We start from the raw sequence: 16,762 nt of genomic DNA on the forward strand, positions 1-16,762 counted from the left end.
ACATCCCTGGGTCTTATTGGTTGCCTGGGGACACAGCCCCTTGGACTGAAGCCCAGGGGAGCCAGAAGCAGCTTCCTAGCCAGTGTCTACCCCTCCAGCCCAGAGGAAATGGGGCTGATGCTGTCGGCACTTACTGAAATGAGTGGCTCAGAGGCAGTCCCCAGTCTGAGGAGGCGACATCAGCCCAGCCCTCAGGAAGCCCCAGTCTGAGAGCAGAAAGGCACAGCTACTGCCCTCAGAGAGGTCCAGTCCAAGAGGAGGGACAGCTCTTGCCCTCACAGGGTCCCTAGTTGGTAGGAGGCAGAACCGAGCCTAGGCCGCAGGAAAAGACCTGGAAGGGAAATATATCTGGGTTGGGAGGAGTGAAGAGAGGCCAAGGCAGGGGTAGAGTCCCAGAGCAGCGAAGGAGGGTGTCTTAGTTATCTAGTGCTCCTATACCAGAAATACTACAAGTGTGTGACTTTAATAAACAGAAATTTATTTTCTCACAGTTTAGAAGGCTAGAAGCCTGAATTCAGGGCTCTGGCTCTAGGTGAAGGCTTTCTGTCTTTGGTGGCTCTGGGGGAAGGTCTTTGTTCCTTGACTTCTTGGTGATCTTCATATGGCATGGCATCTATCTTCCCCCATCTCCCCTTGCTTAATCTGCTCCTTTTATATCTTGTCAGAGATTGACTCAAGACACACCCTATATTAATCCTGTCTCATTAACAGAACAAATACAACCCATTGCCAAATGGGATTATAACCACAGGCAGAGAGGGTAGAATTTAAAACACGTATTTTGGGGGGACACAACTCAATCGATAACGGAGGGAGAGAAAGAAGGAGGAGTCCCAAATGGAGAAAGGTCTGCAGGGTGGCACTCACCAAGGGACAGGAAGGAAGGCCCTGGAAGGGGAAGCTGCATTTGAGGCTGGAGGTTCTGAGAGTGGGGAGGAACTTGGGGAGAAAAACCAGGATGCCCCCAGGGGCTAGGATTCTGGGGAGTTTACCTGTGTAGGGAGGAGGAGAAGCGATAAAAAAGAGAAAGTAGGCCCTGTGGAGGAAGGGGTGTGGGGAGGGGCAGGCCTGCCATGCCATTGCTTCATTCCTGCCTTGGGGCCCAAGGTTTCTAAGCAGGAAAGTAGAAAAGCCAATGGAGGGGATCAGCTATGAGAAAGGTCAGGTCTCCCCTCTGGAGTCTCCTACCTAAGACAGTAGGGGGGTTGTGCACGTGCGCGCACTCGTGTGTGTGTGTGTGTGTGTGTGTGTTGGTGGGGAAGACCCAGGAAGGGCTCGGTGCACTCACCCAGCATCCTCTGGGATGCTCAGGGCAGAAGCCGAGGCTACTGTCTCCCATTTAGGCAGAGTCCCTGGAGCCCTGACTCCCAGCATGGGGAGCACAGAACACTGTAAGGTAGGAAAGGGCAGAGGGTGGGGGCTTGGGATGCCTGGGTCTGGCTGTGACACTAATGAGCTGTGTGACCTTGAACAAGTCACCTCCTCTCTATGATTGTCCTTTCCTCCTCTATAACCACAGAAGGTCAGATTAGATCAAAGTGTCCCAGAGGGTGAGGTGTGTACAACTGATGGCACAAGAGGTTGTCCAGCGCATGGACACAGTATTAAGTAACATTTAATCATATCCTGTGAAAGCTTTCTCTGTCAAGTCCTTTTCAAATCTTGCTTAGGAGCATGGATCTGGAGTTGAACTGTTTTCAGTTTTAAAGGTTTAAAGAAAAGCTTTAATGCTGACAAAGGGTGATGCAAGGATATAACAAAATTCTTCAAGGTGATACTCCGTTGCTGGAGTTTGGCAAGCCCTGGTAACCTCATGATCGATGGGAGTCTTCTCAGAGCTCAGACAGGACTGACCAGGGCCAGCACCGCAGCCCCTTTTCCCATCTCCCCTTCCCACCCCTCTTCCTTTCCAAATCCAGCCCCAGCGCTGACTCCCACCACCTGCTCTCCCTAGGCCAAAACACCTATTGCTGTTGAGTGATGCATAACGACCCTACGAATAGAACTGCTCCATAGGTTTTCCAAGGCTGTAATATTTACGGAAACAAACTGCCACATCTTTCTCCCGCTGAGCAGCGTGAGTTCAAACCGCTGACCTTTCGGGAGCGTAGCGCTTAACCACTGCACCACAAAGTCTCCCTATTATTAGCCCTAGCCCTAGGCAGACCTCCTTTAATCACCCACTCTCTCCAAGTCCCTGAAGACCCCAAAGTCACCCCAGAGCCCGCTAAGCCTTTCCTGGAACAGGCCTTGGCAGCAGATTAAAGACGCCCCGCCCTTATAACAGCCTATTGACCCTCATTAGTGGGTACCGTCCTCCCCCAGGGCGAGGCCGCCGGGGAACCCGCCCCCTGACCCATGGCCTCGCCCTCCTTGAACGCACCCAGGGACGATTCTGGGCCCCGCCCTGGCCAGGTCCAGTCCCGCCCCGCGGCAGGTTAAGAGCCCCCCAGAGCCAGGCGCTTGGGACAGACGGTCACGCATGGAGGGGCGAGCCGGTTTGGTCGTCATGGCGACCGCGCGGGTGGCTCGGGCCCCGCGGGCTGTCGCTGCCGGCGGGCTGCTGCACTGCCTGCGAGGTCCTGGGGGCGCCCGGAGGCTGAGCGGCAGCGCTCGGCGGAGGGCCTCTAGGGGCGCCAGCCCGGGGCGCTGGCTCAGCACAGCCCGGGCGCCGGCCCAGCCCCCAAGTGAGGAGGCGGAGGGAGCGAAGGACGTGGCTCCGCCACCTGCAGCAGAGAAGCCAGAGTGGAGCCTGCCCTCCGCGCCCCTTGTGAACCCCGAGCTCCCCCAGCACCCTGCCAGCCGCTCGCTGTTACAGCGGGACATCCAGGCCTTCCTGAACCAGTGCGGGGCCAGTCCGGGGGAGGCGCGCCACTGGCTCATGGAGTTCCAGACTTGCCACCACTCCTCGGACAAGCCCTTCGCCGTCATAGAGGTGAGCGGCAGCGTTGGCAGTGTCACAGCGAGGGGATGGCGGTTGTGTGGTGACATGTTGTCAGGCATGGGAAGGCCGGCTGCAGGTCCTGTGCAGCGGAACTAGGAAGGGTCGCAGCAGAGCCCTAACATGGGTCGAAGACTGGCCAAGGCTGTGCGCTACGGCGGAAGCCTCGCGGCCAGCCCGAGTGAGGAGCCTGGGGACCGCAAACTGTCAGGCATGATGCTCTGAAGAAGGTCAACTCACTTCATGGGCGCAGTTAGGGGAAACTGGACGGGAGCCTCCTGCGTCAACCCTACCCCCAATGTGCCCCAGAGTCCAAGGACGCAGGGAGGAGCGGAGGAACATTGGTGTGAGATAAGGGGGTGAAACACTGGTGTGAGATAAGGTGATGGCAGGACCAAACGGGCAAAGGGCGAGCAGGTGGGCTCTGATGGACAAAAGTTGAGGCTGACAGCTCCTAGAGAGGGCGGGAACAAGCAGAGGATCCTGGGGGCGGTGCCAGGCTGTAGAAGCAATCCGCTTGGTGGGAGGTGTGCAGCGGTGGTCAGGGCTCCGGTCGCCCAGCTGAAAGCCACTCCTCCCCAGGTGGACGAGGAGGTGCTCCAGTGCCGGCAGACTGTGTCTACTCTGGCCTTCGCCCTGGCCTTCCTGCAGCGCATGGACATGAAGCCGCTAATAGTCCTTGGGCTGCCCGCACCCACGGCGCCCTCGGGTTGTCTCTCCTTCTGGGAGGCCAAGGCCCAACTCGCTCAGAGCTGCAAGGTTCTGGTGGACGTGCTTCGGCACAACGCCGCCACCGCTGTGCCCTTCTTTGGCGGCGGGTCAGTGCTGGGCGCAGCCGAGCCAGCCCCGCATGCCAGGTTAGTGCCCTCCCTGCCCGCCCCGGCGTCTTCGGAGTGAGCTCCTGGCCCGGCCTGGCGGGACCCTCTTGAGCACCAAATCTGGCCCACAGCTGTGGTGGTATAGTCTCAGTGGAGACGGACCTGCTGCAGTGGTGCCTGGAGTCGGGTAGCATCCCCATCCTGTGCCCCATCGGGGAGACTGAAGCGCGCCGCTCGGTCCTCCTCGACTCGCTGGAAGTGACCGCATCGCTGGCTAAGGCGCTGAAGCCCACCAAAATTATCTTCCTCAATACCACAGGCGGCCTGCGCGACATCAGCCACAAGGTGTGCCCCCTCTTATGGTCCCCTGCCCCCACGACTCCGGGTTTGCCTTAGCCCCCTATTCTGCTACTCCTGCACCCCTCCCTGAGGCCCCCCAGAGTTAGTCTTAAGCCGGATGGACCAGGAGAGCCCCTGGCGTCCAGATTTGAGCCCTCTCTGGGCGAGGACTCTGGAAGTCAAGTTAAAGGCGGCAGGGAGGAGGGGTCCGTGGGGGCAGGACTCAGTCTGGGAGTCAGGAGCTGCCCAGGCCGGCTGTGGGCGGGAGGCTCACTCCCCTAGCCCCGGCCACAGGTCCTGAGTAACGTGAACCTGCCAGCCGACCTGGACCTGATCACCAACGCCGAGTGGGTGAGCACCAAAGAGCGGCAGCAGATACGGCTCATCGTGGACGTGCTCAGCCGCCTGCCTCACCACTCCTCGGCCGTCATCACGGCCGCTAGCAAGCTGCTCACCGAGCTCTTCAGTAACAAGGGTGAGGGCTGCGGGCGGGCGGGCCTGGCTGGGTCCCGACAGTGGCTGGGTGTCGGTGGGCAGAAGCGGCTGCCCAGACAGTCCCGGAAGCGGTGGGGGTATGCCACAGCAATGGCTTCCTGCCCCTTGGGGAGGTGGGCGAGAAGGAGATGGACCGGATTTGAATCGGACTTGGGTGGGACTATAGGGTCGCTAGGACTCGGAATCAACTAGACTGCGAGTTTTTTGTTGTTGTTTTTGGGTGGAACTACGGAGATGGATGGGGTTTGGGATGGAGGGCGAGGCCAGGGACTGAAATTGCGGAGATAGGAGGGATATGGGGAAGTGGGTGGGGCTACAGGCGATGGGCGGTATTCGGGGGACAAACTGCTTGGAAAAAAGCATCCGCTGGAGTGAAAGTCATGGGGCCCTGGTGGCTCGCTGGTTCAGAACTAGGCAGTTCGAATCTAGCAGCCGCTCCTTGGAAACCCTATGGGGCAGTTCTACTTTGTCCTATAGGGTCGCTATGAATTAGAATTGACTCAACTGCAACGGGTTTGTGTTTTTTTTTTTTTTGGAGAGTAAAAGTCACACACAGGTCTATGCAGATGGCAGAGATAATTTAATTGTGGCGATTTCCACACGAGGGCAGTTGTCCCACCAGCCCCTGCTCTTCTTGGAATGGCCGGGCAAACAGAGGAGGATGGGTGGGACCGGCCCTTGGGCTAAGCTACCCCCGCGCTCTCTATCATACTCCCAGGGTGTGGGACGCTGTTCAAGAATGCAGAGCGAATGCTGCGAGTGCGGAGCCTGGACAGCCTGGACCAGGGCCGCCTGGTGGACCTGGTCAACGCCAGCTTTGGCAAGAAACTCCGCGACGACTACCTGGCCTCGCTGCGCCCGCGGCTGCACTCCATCTACGTCTCTGAGGGGTGAGCCTGCGAGCCCCAGAGGGCAGGGGCCAAGGGAGAGGGCTGGGCAGCTGCACGCCAAGGCGAGGTCCGAGCCTGCCTCTTCACCGCTGTGCCAGGTACAATGCAGCCGCCATTCTGACCACGGAGCCCGTGCTGGGGGGTACCCCATACCTGGACAAATTCGTGGTGAACTCCAGCCGCCAGGGCCAGGGCTCGGGCCAGATGCTGTGGGAGCGCCTGCGGCGGGACCTGCAGACTCTTTTCTGGCGCTCCCGGGTCACTAACCCCATCAACCCCTGGTAGGTTCTGCCTCTCCCCGCTCAGGGCTGGGGCCCTCCCCTCCTCTCCGGCGCTTGCCAGCCACGCCCAGTGGCAAGAGTGGACTCCCCTTTCTTTCAGTAGCTTCTCCCCTACCCCACCCCCCACCCCCACCGCACCTCAAAGGCCCTGCCCAGTGTGGCTCCACATTCCCCAGAGGGCAGATCACATACAGAGCCTGAGATTCCCCAGGGGCAGGCCACATTGAACCCTGCTCTGTTCTGCTTCAGTGCAGCCCTAGAAGGGATCAACCCTCCCCCCTGCCCACTCACCTCGCCTAGAAGCCTAACACTTCAGGCTCTATTCCAGGCCTAGCTCCTAGCTCCTGGGTCCAGGCCCTCTGTACCTCCCTCAGAACACCCCGTCCTCTCTTTCCTTCAGCAACTCTCCCCACATCCCCCACTCTGTGGACACCAAGAGGTGAGCAAGAACCCCTCCCCACTGCTATGCAGCCAAGGCAGTGTGGAGAGGGCAAGGCACGCCCTCCCTCTGATCTTCCTGTGTGACCCTGGCAAGTTACCTAACTTCTCTGACCCTTAGCTGCTTCTCTGTGAGTTAGCATAGAAATACCAGGCTAGGAGAACTGCTGTGAAGGTGAAATCAGAAAACACAAAGCAGGTCCCAGGAGGGTCTTTGAAAGAACCAGTGAGTGAGCACTGGTCATGCCCTAAAGGTACCTCACCCCCACCCCACCCTCTACCCTCAGGTACTTCAAGCACAGTGACGGCAGCTTCTCCAACAAGCAGTGGATCTTCTTCTGGTTTGGCCTGGCTGATATCCGGGACTCCTATGAGCTGGTCAACCACGCCAAGGGGCTGCCAGACTCCTTCTGCAAGCCAGCTTCTGATCTAGGCAGCTGACCCTCACCACAGGCCCTGCAGGCCCTGGGACAGCCAAGGTGGACCAATAGCCATGCCTGTTGGGGCTGGCCCCAGGCAGCCACAGGCAGGACCAGGCTTGTTGGATGAGTGACCTGCAGAGCAGGAAGCAGCCCCCACTTGACTCTGCCAAGGTGGGGGCACTGAAGTGTGTCAAGCATAGGACACAGGAAAGAGAAGGCCAGCCCAAGACCTCCACTTGCTCCAAAGCCACAATCAGGTGGTCTTCAAGTCTCAGCCTTTGATGCAGGCGGGGATTGACTTGGAGGGGTCTGCTCAAAGGAACCTTGAAGAATAGCTGGTTTCTGCAGCCCTTGTGCTGTGTTTTGAGGCTCCCCTGCCCACTGTATTACCCCCACCTGCCTGATATTCCACTACCCATTTTAATTCCTTTGGGTCTTACAACTTTTCAGGAGGCCTTGATTAAAACACAAATACTTGTCTGAAAGTCAGTTCACACTTAAAAGGAAATTAGCAGTGACCCTCTGGGAGCAAGATCTTGAGGACTGGGGACCCAGGGGCTCCTAGGGGAATACTGGAGCTAAGTAAGTTAGAGAGTCCCAAGGATGAAGGCTGCTGCCATCTCCCTCACCTGAGTATCAACAGCCTTCAGAGGGGCCCCCTACCCCAAAGGTAGGAAACATTCCCCACTCAGACCAGGTGCCAGCAGCCCGGCTCCCTTTCCCATGGGTGCCCCTCCCACAGATGCCCTTCCAGGCTGGGGTTCAGAGCCAAGCCCAGAAAGCAACAGCTCATATTTTACCTACTAGACCCTACAGAAGCCACCACAAGGTGGCTTTGGTTTAAAAGCCCAGACTTGAACATTTCCCCCTAGGCCCCCCTGGAGATTGTGTTTGTCTCTACAGCATCAGAACACTTCAGAGGCAGGAGTCCAAAGCCCGAGGTTTCTTCAGACCTTGAACCCCCACTATGTGCTAGGTCCCACACTGGCTGCTGGGACTATTTCCTATCAGGTGATGTATGAGTGAGAGGGGAGATAGGCAATTAGGAGACCATCATAGCACACTAGGGGCTGTGACAGAATCCAGGCCCCAAGAGCAACCTGTCTCTTCCCTTGGGAGATACGTCATGTCTAGTACACACTGGGTTTGGGCATTAGACAGCTTGACCTGGAATCCAGGCACCAATTTGCTCTGTGGCTTTAGGCAAGCTGCTTACCTTCTCTGAGCCTCATTTCCTCATCTGTAAAATGGGGATAATACTTGGCCTCACAGTGGACACTTACTGTTAGTTCTCTCCCTCTAGCTGCCTTTGGCCAAAGTTTTCTCCAAAAAGAGATGCACCGAAAGGGGAGGAAGAAGACAAACTCCAACAAGAGAGACTGAGGTTAGATATCGAAAGCATACACTACAAGAAAGACTGTGAGATTCTTGAAAAGAGAGCCAAAGGGCTGTGGGAGTACTCAGAACAGGGGAAAGATCGTGGGAGAAGCAAGGTGGGGCTTAACCAGGTACGGTCCTTCAAGAAGACAAGGATCAATCCCAGCCAATGACAAAGTGCCCTGTGGGGAGAACAGAGAAGCCAAAGCCAAATGTTGATATAAAATGTTTATTTTTGGAGGACTGTGTGGTCTGGTGTTTGGGAGGGTACTTCACTCTCACCAGGGCAACCACAAAGCTGGAAACAGACAGCAGGAGGTGGGAAGCTGGCTGCTGCCCACCCGACCCATGCATACTCGAGAGCAGACAGGGCCTGCGCTGCTCTCCAAGTGGACGGTAAAGGGCTGGTACTACCTGCCCCAGAGTACCCTGAGAACCCACGTGACTTCTGTGGTGCCTGGGCCCTCTGCTCCTCCCAGGCATGTGTGCCAACACACATACCCACTCTCACAGTCTCCACAAAGCACTGCAGAGCCTAGCTGCATCCTCCAGGTTCAAAAAGGAATTTTTCATTTTTGCTCACTTCTAGTTCTCCATCTTCCTTCTCCTGTCTCCCACTGCTCGGTGCCCCCACCCCAGCCCTGCCTTAGTCCCTTTTCAGGGACAGGAGATCCTCGGGTGCAGCTGGCCCTCAACTCTCCTTCAAATGAACAGGAACAAATCCACGAGGCATCAGCATCAGGGCTCCTACCCTCCCAAGAGCTGAGCCCAGGAATTTGGGGAAGGGACCTGCCTCCTACCAACGCAAAAAAAGCAAAGGATCGAACAAACAGATCAAAAAGGACAAACAGCAACCAGGCCAGCAAGGAAGATGGCAGGGTGGCCCTCTGTGGCTCCCTGCGCCCAGCTCAGCCTCTCGCCCTGCAACTTAGCCATCAGTGGCCAGAATGATGGCGGCCCCAAAGATGCCCACACTCTCTCCAAGGAGCTTCATCTGGTTCCAGAACTCGACGCGCCGTGTGTTGTGCCAGTAGGTAACATTGCCATCGATGAGCAGTATGACTGGGGGCAGCAGCACAGCCAGGATCTGGGCAGCCAGGGTCACGTAGTAGCCTGACAGGAAGGCCAGGGCCAGGATGCCATACAGCACAAAGAACAGCTGGATCATCAGCTCTCCTCCTGGCAGCTGGTTCAGATATGCCAGCCGGTCCTCTTTACTGTGCTGCAGCGAGTAGGCCTGGAGACACACCATCTTTTCAGACTCTCCAGCAGACTGAGAAGCCTGTCTTGGGAAGGCCACCCTGAGACAGTGCCTACAAGGTGGGCTTCTGACTCTCCTCTCAGACTTGGTATTCTCTGTCTCCCCCTCAGACTGAGGAGCTCCAAGAGGTTAGGGCCTATGTCTCCCATCACCTTGGGGGCTCTGAAGAATAGATGATGTCTCCACCATCAGACTGGGCTCCCACCTCTGACTATCCGGTAGGAGCCCACAGAGGTCTGCACACATGATGTAGTGCTCAGTAACAAAGATGAGGCCAAGGGGCCTGGGGCCTGTCCACTTGCTCATTCACACCTGCCTCCCCTAGCACCAGGGATGACTGGAACTAGCTACCCTGGGCCACCCCCATCAGTTCTAGGTGGCAGAATCCTATCTGGGACCTGAACCCCACCAAACCTCTCTTTTGTCCCCGTGAGACATGGTCAATCCAACCTCTTCTCCCCCTGGTGGCAATAATGTTGGAAGAAGGGACTCCCAGCCAGGCCTCAGAAGGTAGCCAGGGCAATTCCTGAGGGCCAGACCTTGTTTGGCCCACCTCTCAGGGCTCACATTTCGCTCCCAGCCAGGCACCTCTAGCCAACAGTTGCCCAACCTACCACGCAGATGAGGTAGATGCCCAGGAACACCTGGCCGGTGGACTGCAGGGAACGGCTGCGGGGTTTCCGGCGGTAGAGCTCCCCAGCACCACTGGCCAGCACGAGAAAGCCACCAATGATGGCAACCGTGCGCGAGTACATACGGACCTAGGCCAGAGCAAGGGAACCTTGGTTAGAAACTGCAGTCACCCACATTTTTCCTGGCTGCCCAGAGTGCAGAACTGCCTATCTGTACACATCGCATTCCATTTGATGAACCCTTTTACCATTTCCAAGCATGGTGGGCAGGTATGGCAGGATAGATAATTCTTTTTACAGAAGGAGAAACTGAGGCCCAGAGGGATTAAGATAATTGTCTAAGGTCCTACAGAAAGTAAGTGGCAGAACCCAGACACCACACAAGTTGCCCCATCCAGAGGTCTCCAGACTAATCCCAATGTTCTTTCCTCTACATAGTATAGAGTCTATTCCGTTAAAAAAAAAAAAAAAAAAAAAAAATCCCCACTGATCTGTTGTCCTTCCCTACTGTTCTGACTACCCTTATGGGTAGTCTCCAAGTATGCAGTGACTGGCACAGATCTGGCATTTACAGGCTTAAAGGCTGTGTTAAGATTAATTAAATTTCATAAAATCAGGTGATTGGCCCAGGTACTCCCCAAGTGCCTTTTGTTCTATGAGTCTAGAATTGCTAAACTAATGGTATAAAACATCCTGGGAACCAGGTGACCTAGGTTGTGGTCTCACCTGTGATGCTAACTTCTGGTGTGACTTTGGGAAAGTCTCTTCCCATCTCTGTGCCTCAGTTTCCAGGGGAGGCTTGTGTGGTCTCTAAAGTCCTTCTATTCCTGAACTCTAACAACCTCCACAAGCCTGCGGTTCAGCCCTCCCAGCTTTCAGACTGCACTGGCTAACACCACTTACATCTCACCAACTGCCGCGAGCTCCCCATCACCCTCGCGAAGCCCCATCTAGGGCCAAGACGCTCACCTTCAGCCAGTCCCCGTAGTGGACATAGCCCCCAGTGTAGGCGGCGTAGGTGCTAATGGCCAGCTGAAGTGCGGCTCCCAGCGCGAACCAACGCCGCTTCACCCCGAAGGACATGAAGCTAGCGCACAGCACGGCAGCCCCCATGTCGAAGTACAGGTAGGGCACTGGGATGTCAGGCTTCCTGCGAACCCGCAGTGGGGAAGTGACGAGAGAAAAAAGAAAGGGGAGGGAGGCCCTGAGACCCACTGAGGTCCCACAAGCTCCCCCAAAACAGATCCCCCACTTATGGCCTGAACCCCGCACCAAGCTCAGTGCCCACATCGCTCTGGACTAGAGCCCCTTCCAACAACTCCGAGGTCCCAATTCCTCCCAATCCAGGGGCCCCAACTTCTAGACGCCAACTTCTTCCCCACCCCACTATATCCTGGTTCCCTGGATTGGCCGTACCACCTCCCCCACACCACCACCGCGTTCGCCGGCTGCGTGGGACCACTCACCGGCGCGCCTCCGCCCTCTCAGCGTACAACATGAGCTGGCTAAAGCAGCCCCAGAAGGGGCAGCGCGTAAGCAGCACCGAACCCAACTGCATAATCAGCTGCAGCATCCACCGTCGCGAACCCACCTTCGACGCCATCTTGGGGAAGGGCAGTCCGCTGTAGCCTCACCCCCCTCAAGGAAGCCGGTGGGGGGGGATGCAGCACGCGGCTTCCGGGAACAGAGCTATTTCTCTCCTGTCCGGGAACAAGGCCCTCGCTCCCTAGTTCCGGAGCGAATAAGGGTCTCTCGCAGTGGAGTTCTCTGACCACAGAGAATGTAGGACTTCTCCTAGTAGCAGCAAAGTTGAAACGTAGACTAGAGGAATGAACAATGCATTCAAGACATCAGAAGCCCGTGATCCTAATTTGATGTGTTGAAAAGAACTAGTCTTTGAATGCGCCAATCCTAGCTCCAACACTTGACTTTGAACACATCACCGAAACTTTCAGAGACTCTTCTATGAAATGGGGCTAATGACACCTAGTACACCGGATTGTTGTGAGATTCAGATATGACAATGTTGGTCCTGGCACATACTAGGGGTTCAATAAATGGTACACACACACTGGAGGAAATCCCCCGGTTTCTGTTTTAGTTGTTTTCTGGCTAAAAAAGCCACCTGTAGAGAAATTTGGTCTTGACCCACCTTTCGTCTGTCCCCTGAAAGAAGGGGAAGGTCTGATGTGAACATATGGGCCATAGCAAATCAGTCCACTTTCTCCAGCTCTAATGCTTCCACTCTAGCCCAAACTATCATCTTCTTTTGTCAGTTTAATTGCAGCAGCCTTTCAACTGGTCTCCCTCCCCCCATCAAATTTGTTCTCAGCTCCCCTACTATATGTTCTTGTAACATCAACTACCTTTCCTTTGAAACACTTAACATGTGGTGATTATGTATTTGTGATTCTTTCATTAATGATTGTCTTACCTGCTAGATTGTGAGTTCTATGGTGACAAGGACCATGTCTGGCTTCTGTTTACTATTATATCCTCAGGGCCTAGTATATAGGAGGCACTCAAGAAATATGTGCTGAATAGCTAAATAAATGAACAAAAGTTCTATACCTAGTTCATAGTAGGTGCTCAGTAAAGAATTATTGAATAAACAAGCAGCCAAAAGTTCCAGGCACTCTGGGCTTGCCACTACAAGGCTACTCCCACCTATCTTCCTATTCCGCCCCCCTAACATATGAATTTATCTTCCAGTGTTGAAGTTAAGACCCTGCAAGTACCCCAAGAAGACCATTTAATTCAGGAGATCTGTTTCTAGTTCCTTGAGGAGGAGACTTAATGTCCAAACAGCATTTCTGACCATGTGAATTTAAATTTCCCAGTCAGCCAGTTGAAAGTTGAGCAACAAAACATATATTTTCACGTCTCATTTTTAACAAAATCACTAGGATAGCCTGGGTGTATCCAAAAGAATAAGGAGAGGTGTGTATCCATGCAAAGTGACCTAGGGAGTGGCATTGTGTAGGTGTATGCTGTGGGCGGAGGAGAGTTCTCCAGGTGAAGGAGTGAAACACTGGATTAAAGGTCATTTTGCCCACCTCCGCCCACCAGTGATAATCACACAAACTAAATTTTCTTCCCTGAAATACAGGCACATAGTACACAATCAACTTTACAACACGTTTTATTTTTCCAGTCTCCTCATTCATCCCTGATTGAAATGGGCAGAAAGATGCACAGCCCTCAGGATGGGGTTGAGGCGGTAAGGAGAACCAGAACTGCAGTGGCATAAGTCCATAATATAGTCCTAGAAACCTGCCTGGGCTGTCCAGATTTGCTTCCACCAGGACAATGCCCCACACTCTCACCATTACCTCAGCAACCAGCTTACAAGTAGAGGTCAGGAACATATGTGAGGAAGGGATGGGGGATTAGGATTAGGGAAGCTTTCCCTGTCACCCAATTCCCTCTGGGCTTTGTTCCTCCTCACATTTTACTGCCTCTTCCCCAGAGGAGTGTTAAGAGGGGATGGGCCAGGGATTTTCTAGGGTTGAGACAGGTCAGAAGAGGGGAGTAGGCAGGTGCAGGGTCCTATGCTCTGAACATAGCCCTTTGTCCTTGCCCACACCCCCCCCCCAAACCCTCCCATCCCCTGAGACTTCTGAGGACTTTCCCTTTACCTCTCCCACAGCTCCCTCTCCTCCAGCTGCCTTGACCTCCCTCCTCCAGCACCCCTCACCTCTCCAGAGGGCTCCCCTGCTCTGGCAAGGGCCCTGCCTATGTTTGTGCTCAGCCATGACCATAGCCAGGGCCATGGTGACCAGCACGGTGCCCGTGATGCCCAGCACGATGGCTGTCTCAGCCAAGCAGAGTCAGGCCTCTACACTGCTCAGCACTGCCCCTGCCAGCCGCCCAGGCCCAGCACAGGTCAGGTTGCCCAGGTCAGCCACATGGAGATGCTGCAGGTGGCCCAGCTTCCTGAAGGCCCACTGCAGGTCTCAGTCACATGCCCAAGGGTTGTTGGCCAGCAGCAGCCTGGTGCCCACTGTCTGGATGCCTGCCACTACCTTGAACTCCAGGTGCTGCAGCTGGTTCTCCACGAAAGGACCAGTGCCGGCAAGGCCATGAAAGCCTCAGCCTCCAGCTTGCTGATGTTGTTCCTGACCAGAGGGAAGACCTCCAGGCCTGGCATGGCAGCCAGGGCAGTGCCCCCAACCTACCACAGCTGGTTCCCAGCCAGTGAGAGCCAGCGCAGGTGGAAGAGCCCACTCAGGCTCCACTGCACCCAGCTCTGCCAACTGGTTGTGGCTCAGGTCGAGCTGCTCCAGGCTTTCCAGGCCCTGCAGGCATCCAGGGTGGTAAGCAGGTTGTGGGAGAGGTCCAGCTGGTTGTGGCTGAGATCCAGCTGCTCCAAGAAGCCCAGGCCACCCAGGGCCCCACCAGCCAGGCCCCACAGGTTATTGTGAGAAAGCCGCAGCACCCCAGTGCCCAGAGGCCCTGGAAGGAGCCAGCCTGCAGTGGCTGAGATTAGTGTAGCTCAGCTTCAGAAGCCAGACTCCGTCAGGCAGCCCAGAAGGAAGGCTGAGCAGGCAAAGGCCCCCGCGAAGCACCACACTGCCCTCGGCTGGGCAGGTATAGGGTGCTGGGCAGGCTACTACCAGATTTCCCAGAAAGGCTGATGCCACCACTGTGGCTGTGGCCACTGTGAGGGAGGAGTGGCCATGCCTACCCTGTTCTTGCCCCATGAGGGGCTGAAGTGAGGATGGCATCAGGCCCTCAAGGACGCAGAGACCTTCATACCTCACTCCTCCACCTAGGACCCCGGGGAAGCACAATGATGCTAAGGGAGAAAAATAAGAGTAGATACCATTCAGGGGTCTCATCATATGCCTGTCCCCCAACATGGTCTCAAGGACACCCTCCCTCCACCTTCCCACCAAGAGCCACCTCAGCCTGAGAACCCAGCATCCTGACCCTCCCCCCGCCACCAACACTCATTCCTTTATTTCTACTAGGATGAAAAGAAACAGGGGAGATGGCCCTTTCCCCCTGGACCTCTCTTCACCCCCACTCCCACAGCCTACCTTGTTTACTGCCCACAAGGTCCCAGGGGCAACTCTGCCTTCTGCCCCTAAACACTCACCCAGTTGCTCTCCTGTAGCCAATATTTGCAGAATTCCTGTTCTACTAGACAGAGCCTCAACTACGGCCTGGCTCTCCTTCAGCCAGGCCTGGTCACCCAGGTCAGGGCATCAGGCCACAGAAGCCCAATGCACTCACCTGTGCTCCTGGCAACCCCTGTTGAGTGCCACCTCAGCCCAGGAAAGACAGTGGAAAGAATCTCAGCTTTGGTCACCTGCACTGGCCTCCTGCCAGGGCCTTGCCCCCAGAGCAGTAGAGGGACTGGCTCCAAGGAAAACCATAGCCTGAGGGTGGGATGGGGGGCAGGGTGAGGAAATTCCCAAAGCCTTGTGGCCTTATAACCTGGGAAGAAGGGCCCAGCCCTGCCTTCTAATAGCAGGCGCTGCTGACGCTTCCCTCATTCCCTTCTCGAAACCCAAGTCCTGCTCTATCTCTTTCCAGGACTGCTTGAGGCTCCCCAGAGCCCTCCCTTAGGTCGGGAAGGAGCCACGTGTCTCCTTTCAGTCCGTGCTGCCTAAGAAATCTGCCTTCGTCTATAATTCACCCAGGTCTTGTCTGGGCACAAAGGAAGGGAATGTTCTCTCTTGTTCTCGCTAGGCCACAGGTCAAAATATTCCATCCTGGCCTTCAAGGAGTGCCTCGCATCTCTTTGTGAAACAGAGGATATGGGGCTAGGGTGTCTGTGCCCCGTGCTTCCACCTTGCCTTGTTGTTAGGTGCTGTTGAGTCGATTTTTGACTGACAGTGACCTCATGTGACAGAGAACCGCCCCATAGAGTTTTCTTTATGGGAAGAGCCCTGGTGGCACACTGGTTTAGCCCTTGGCTTCGGCATTTCGAAGCTACCAGTGGTACCACAGGAGAAAAGACCTGGAGATCTGCTCCCACAAATATCACAGCCTAGAAAACCCTGCGGGACAGTTCTATTCTGTAATATACGGGTACTATGAGTCAGAATTGACTTGACGGCACACAACAACAAACTTTATGGAAGCACATCACCAGGTCTTTCTCCCACAAAGCCACTGGGTGGGTTGGAACTGCCAAACTTTCAGTTAGTTAAGTTGAATGCTTAACCATTGCACCATTAGGGCTCCACCTTGCCTTACCAAACCAAACCTGTTGCCCTCAAGTCAATTGCAACTCATAGTGACCCTACAGGACACAGAAGAACTGCCCCATAGGGTTTCCAAAGAGCAGCTGGTGGATTCGAACTCCCAATCTTTTGGTTAGCAGCTGTAGCTATTAACCACTGTGCCACCACGGCTCCAAGAGAATAATAATAGGTGCTATTATGGAAAGGACCCTTACCAAGGGCCAAGTTACTCATTAAAGGCTTCATTTAATCCTTACCTGAGAGGTAGGAAATTTCATCATTTTATGGAGGCCTGACAAGGTAAAGTAAGTTGCCAAGTCATACTGCTACTTAGTGGCAGGTCTAAGTCCAACAGAACTCCAGTCTGTCTGGATCTAGTCATGCTCCTAACCACTATGCAGCCAGGCCCAAAGACTAGGTCACTGTCCTCCATGCCAGCCAAACACCCTTTAAGAAGTCGAGGTACACAGACAGAGCTAATGAGTGAGTACCATAGATAACCCCTGGAACAGGAAGACAGCCAAGCTACCACCAACCCACGGCACAAGTCTGAGCCTCAATTCTCTGGATTAATCAAGTGATCTTGTTCAAGCAAATTATATTGAAATAACTTGAAGAATCGTTGCTAAGAGTCTTGGGGAAAGTATGACAAACAGAAGGTTGCCAGAAACTAA

The 16,762-nt window shown here is 55.1% G+C and overlaps 2 protein-coding genes across 3 annotated transcripts; one reads left to right on the top strand and one right to left on the bottom strand.

The window, feature by feature from the left end:
* Positions 1-2,454: 2,454 nt before the first annotated feature.
* NAGS (N-acetylglutamate synthase) lies at positions 2,455-6,987 on the top strand. Its single transcript, XM_049860252.1, has 7 exons — positions 2,455-2,935; positions 3,524-3,798; positions 3,891-4,104; positions 4,393-4,573; positions 5,312-5,483; positions 5,582-5,764; positions 6,490-6,987. The coding sequence occupies exons 1-7, from the start codon at positions 2,483-2,485 to the stop codon at positions 6,641-6,643; spliced, it is 1,632 nt and encodes a 543-aa protein (XP_049716209.1). The 5' UTR covers positions 2,455-2,482; the 3' UTR covers positions 6,644-6,987.
* Positions 6,988-8,200: 1,213 nt separating this feature from the next.
* On the bottom strand, positions 8,201-11,517 carry TMEM101 (transmembrane protein 101). Of its 2 annotated transcripts, none has more exons than XM_049861216.1 (4): positions 11,361-11,517; positions 10,864-11,044; positions 9,877-10,023; positions 8,201-9,283 (listed from the first exon to the last, which is right to left on the bottom strand). In XM_049861216.1, the coding sequence occupies exons 1-4, from the start codon at positions 11,495-11,497 to the stop codon at positions 8,930-8,932; spliced, it is 819 nt and encodes a 272-aa protein (XP_049717173.1). In that variant the 5' UTR covers positions 11,498-11,517; the 3' UTR covers positions 8,201-8,929. The 2 variants fall into 2 exon arrangements, with proteins under 2 accessions (XP_049717173.1, XP_049717174.1); XM_049861217.1 differs by having other exon boundaries at positions 8,202-9,238.
* Between the last annotated feature and the right edge of the window lie 5,245 nt (positions 11,518-16,762).

The sequence above is a fragment of the Elephas maximus genome, chromosome 19, assembly GCF_024166365.1.
Source record: "Elephas maximus indicus isolate mEleMax1 chromosome 19, mEleMax1 primary haplotype, whole genome shotgun sequence".
NCBI classification, from domain to species: Eukaryota; Metazoa; Chordata; class Mammalia; order Proboscidea; family Elephantidae; genus Elephas; species Elephas maximus.

What these genes read in the sequence shown, in the direction of transcription:
- NAGS (XM_049860252.1), top strand. Translation starts at nt 2,483, where the DNA reads ATGGAGGGGCGAGCCGGTTTGGTCGTCATGGCGACCGCGCGGGTGGCT. An exon ending in TGCGCGACATCAGCCACAAG is followed by an intron (nt 4,105 to 4,392) that starts GTGTGCCCCCTC and finishes CCCCGGCCACAG; the next exon opens with GTCCTGAGTAACGTGAACCT. An exon ending in ACTAACCCCATCAACCCCTG is followed by an intron (nt 5,765 to 6,489) that starts GTAGGTTCTGCC and finishes CTCTACCCTCAG; the next exon opens with GTACTTCAAGCACAGTGACG.
- TMEM101 (XM_049861216.1), bottom strand. Translation starts at nt 11,497, where the DNA reads ATGGCGTCGAAGGTGGGTTCGCGACGGTGGATGCTGCAGCTGATTATG. An exon ending in ACTACGGGGACTGGCTGAAG is followed by an intron (nt 10,024 to 10,863) that starts GTGAGCGTCTTG and finishes GCTCTGGCCTAG; the next exon opens with GTCCGTATGTACTCGCGCAC. An exon ending in GCATCTACCTCATCTGCGTG is followed by an intron (nt 9,284 to 9,876) that starts GTAGGTTGGGCA and finishes TTCCCAAGACAG; the next exon opens with GCTTCTCAGTCTGCTGGAGA.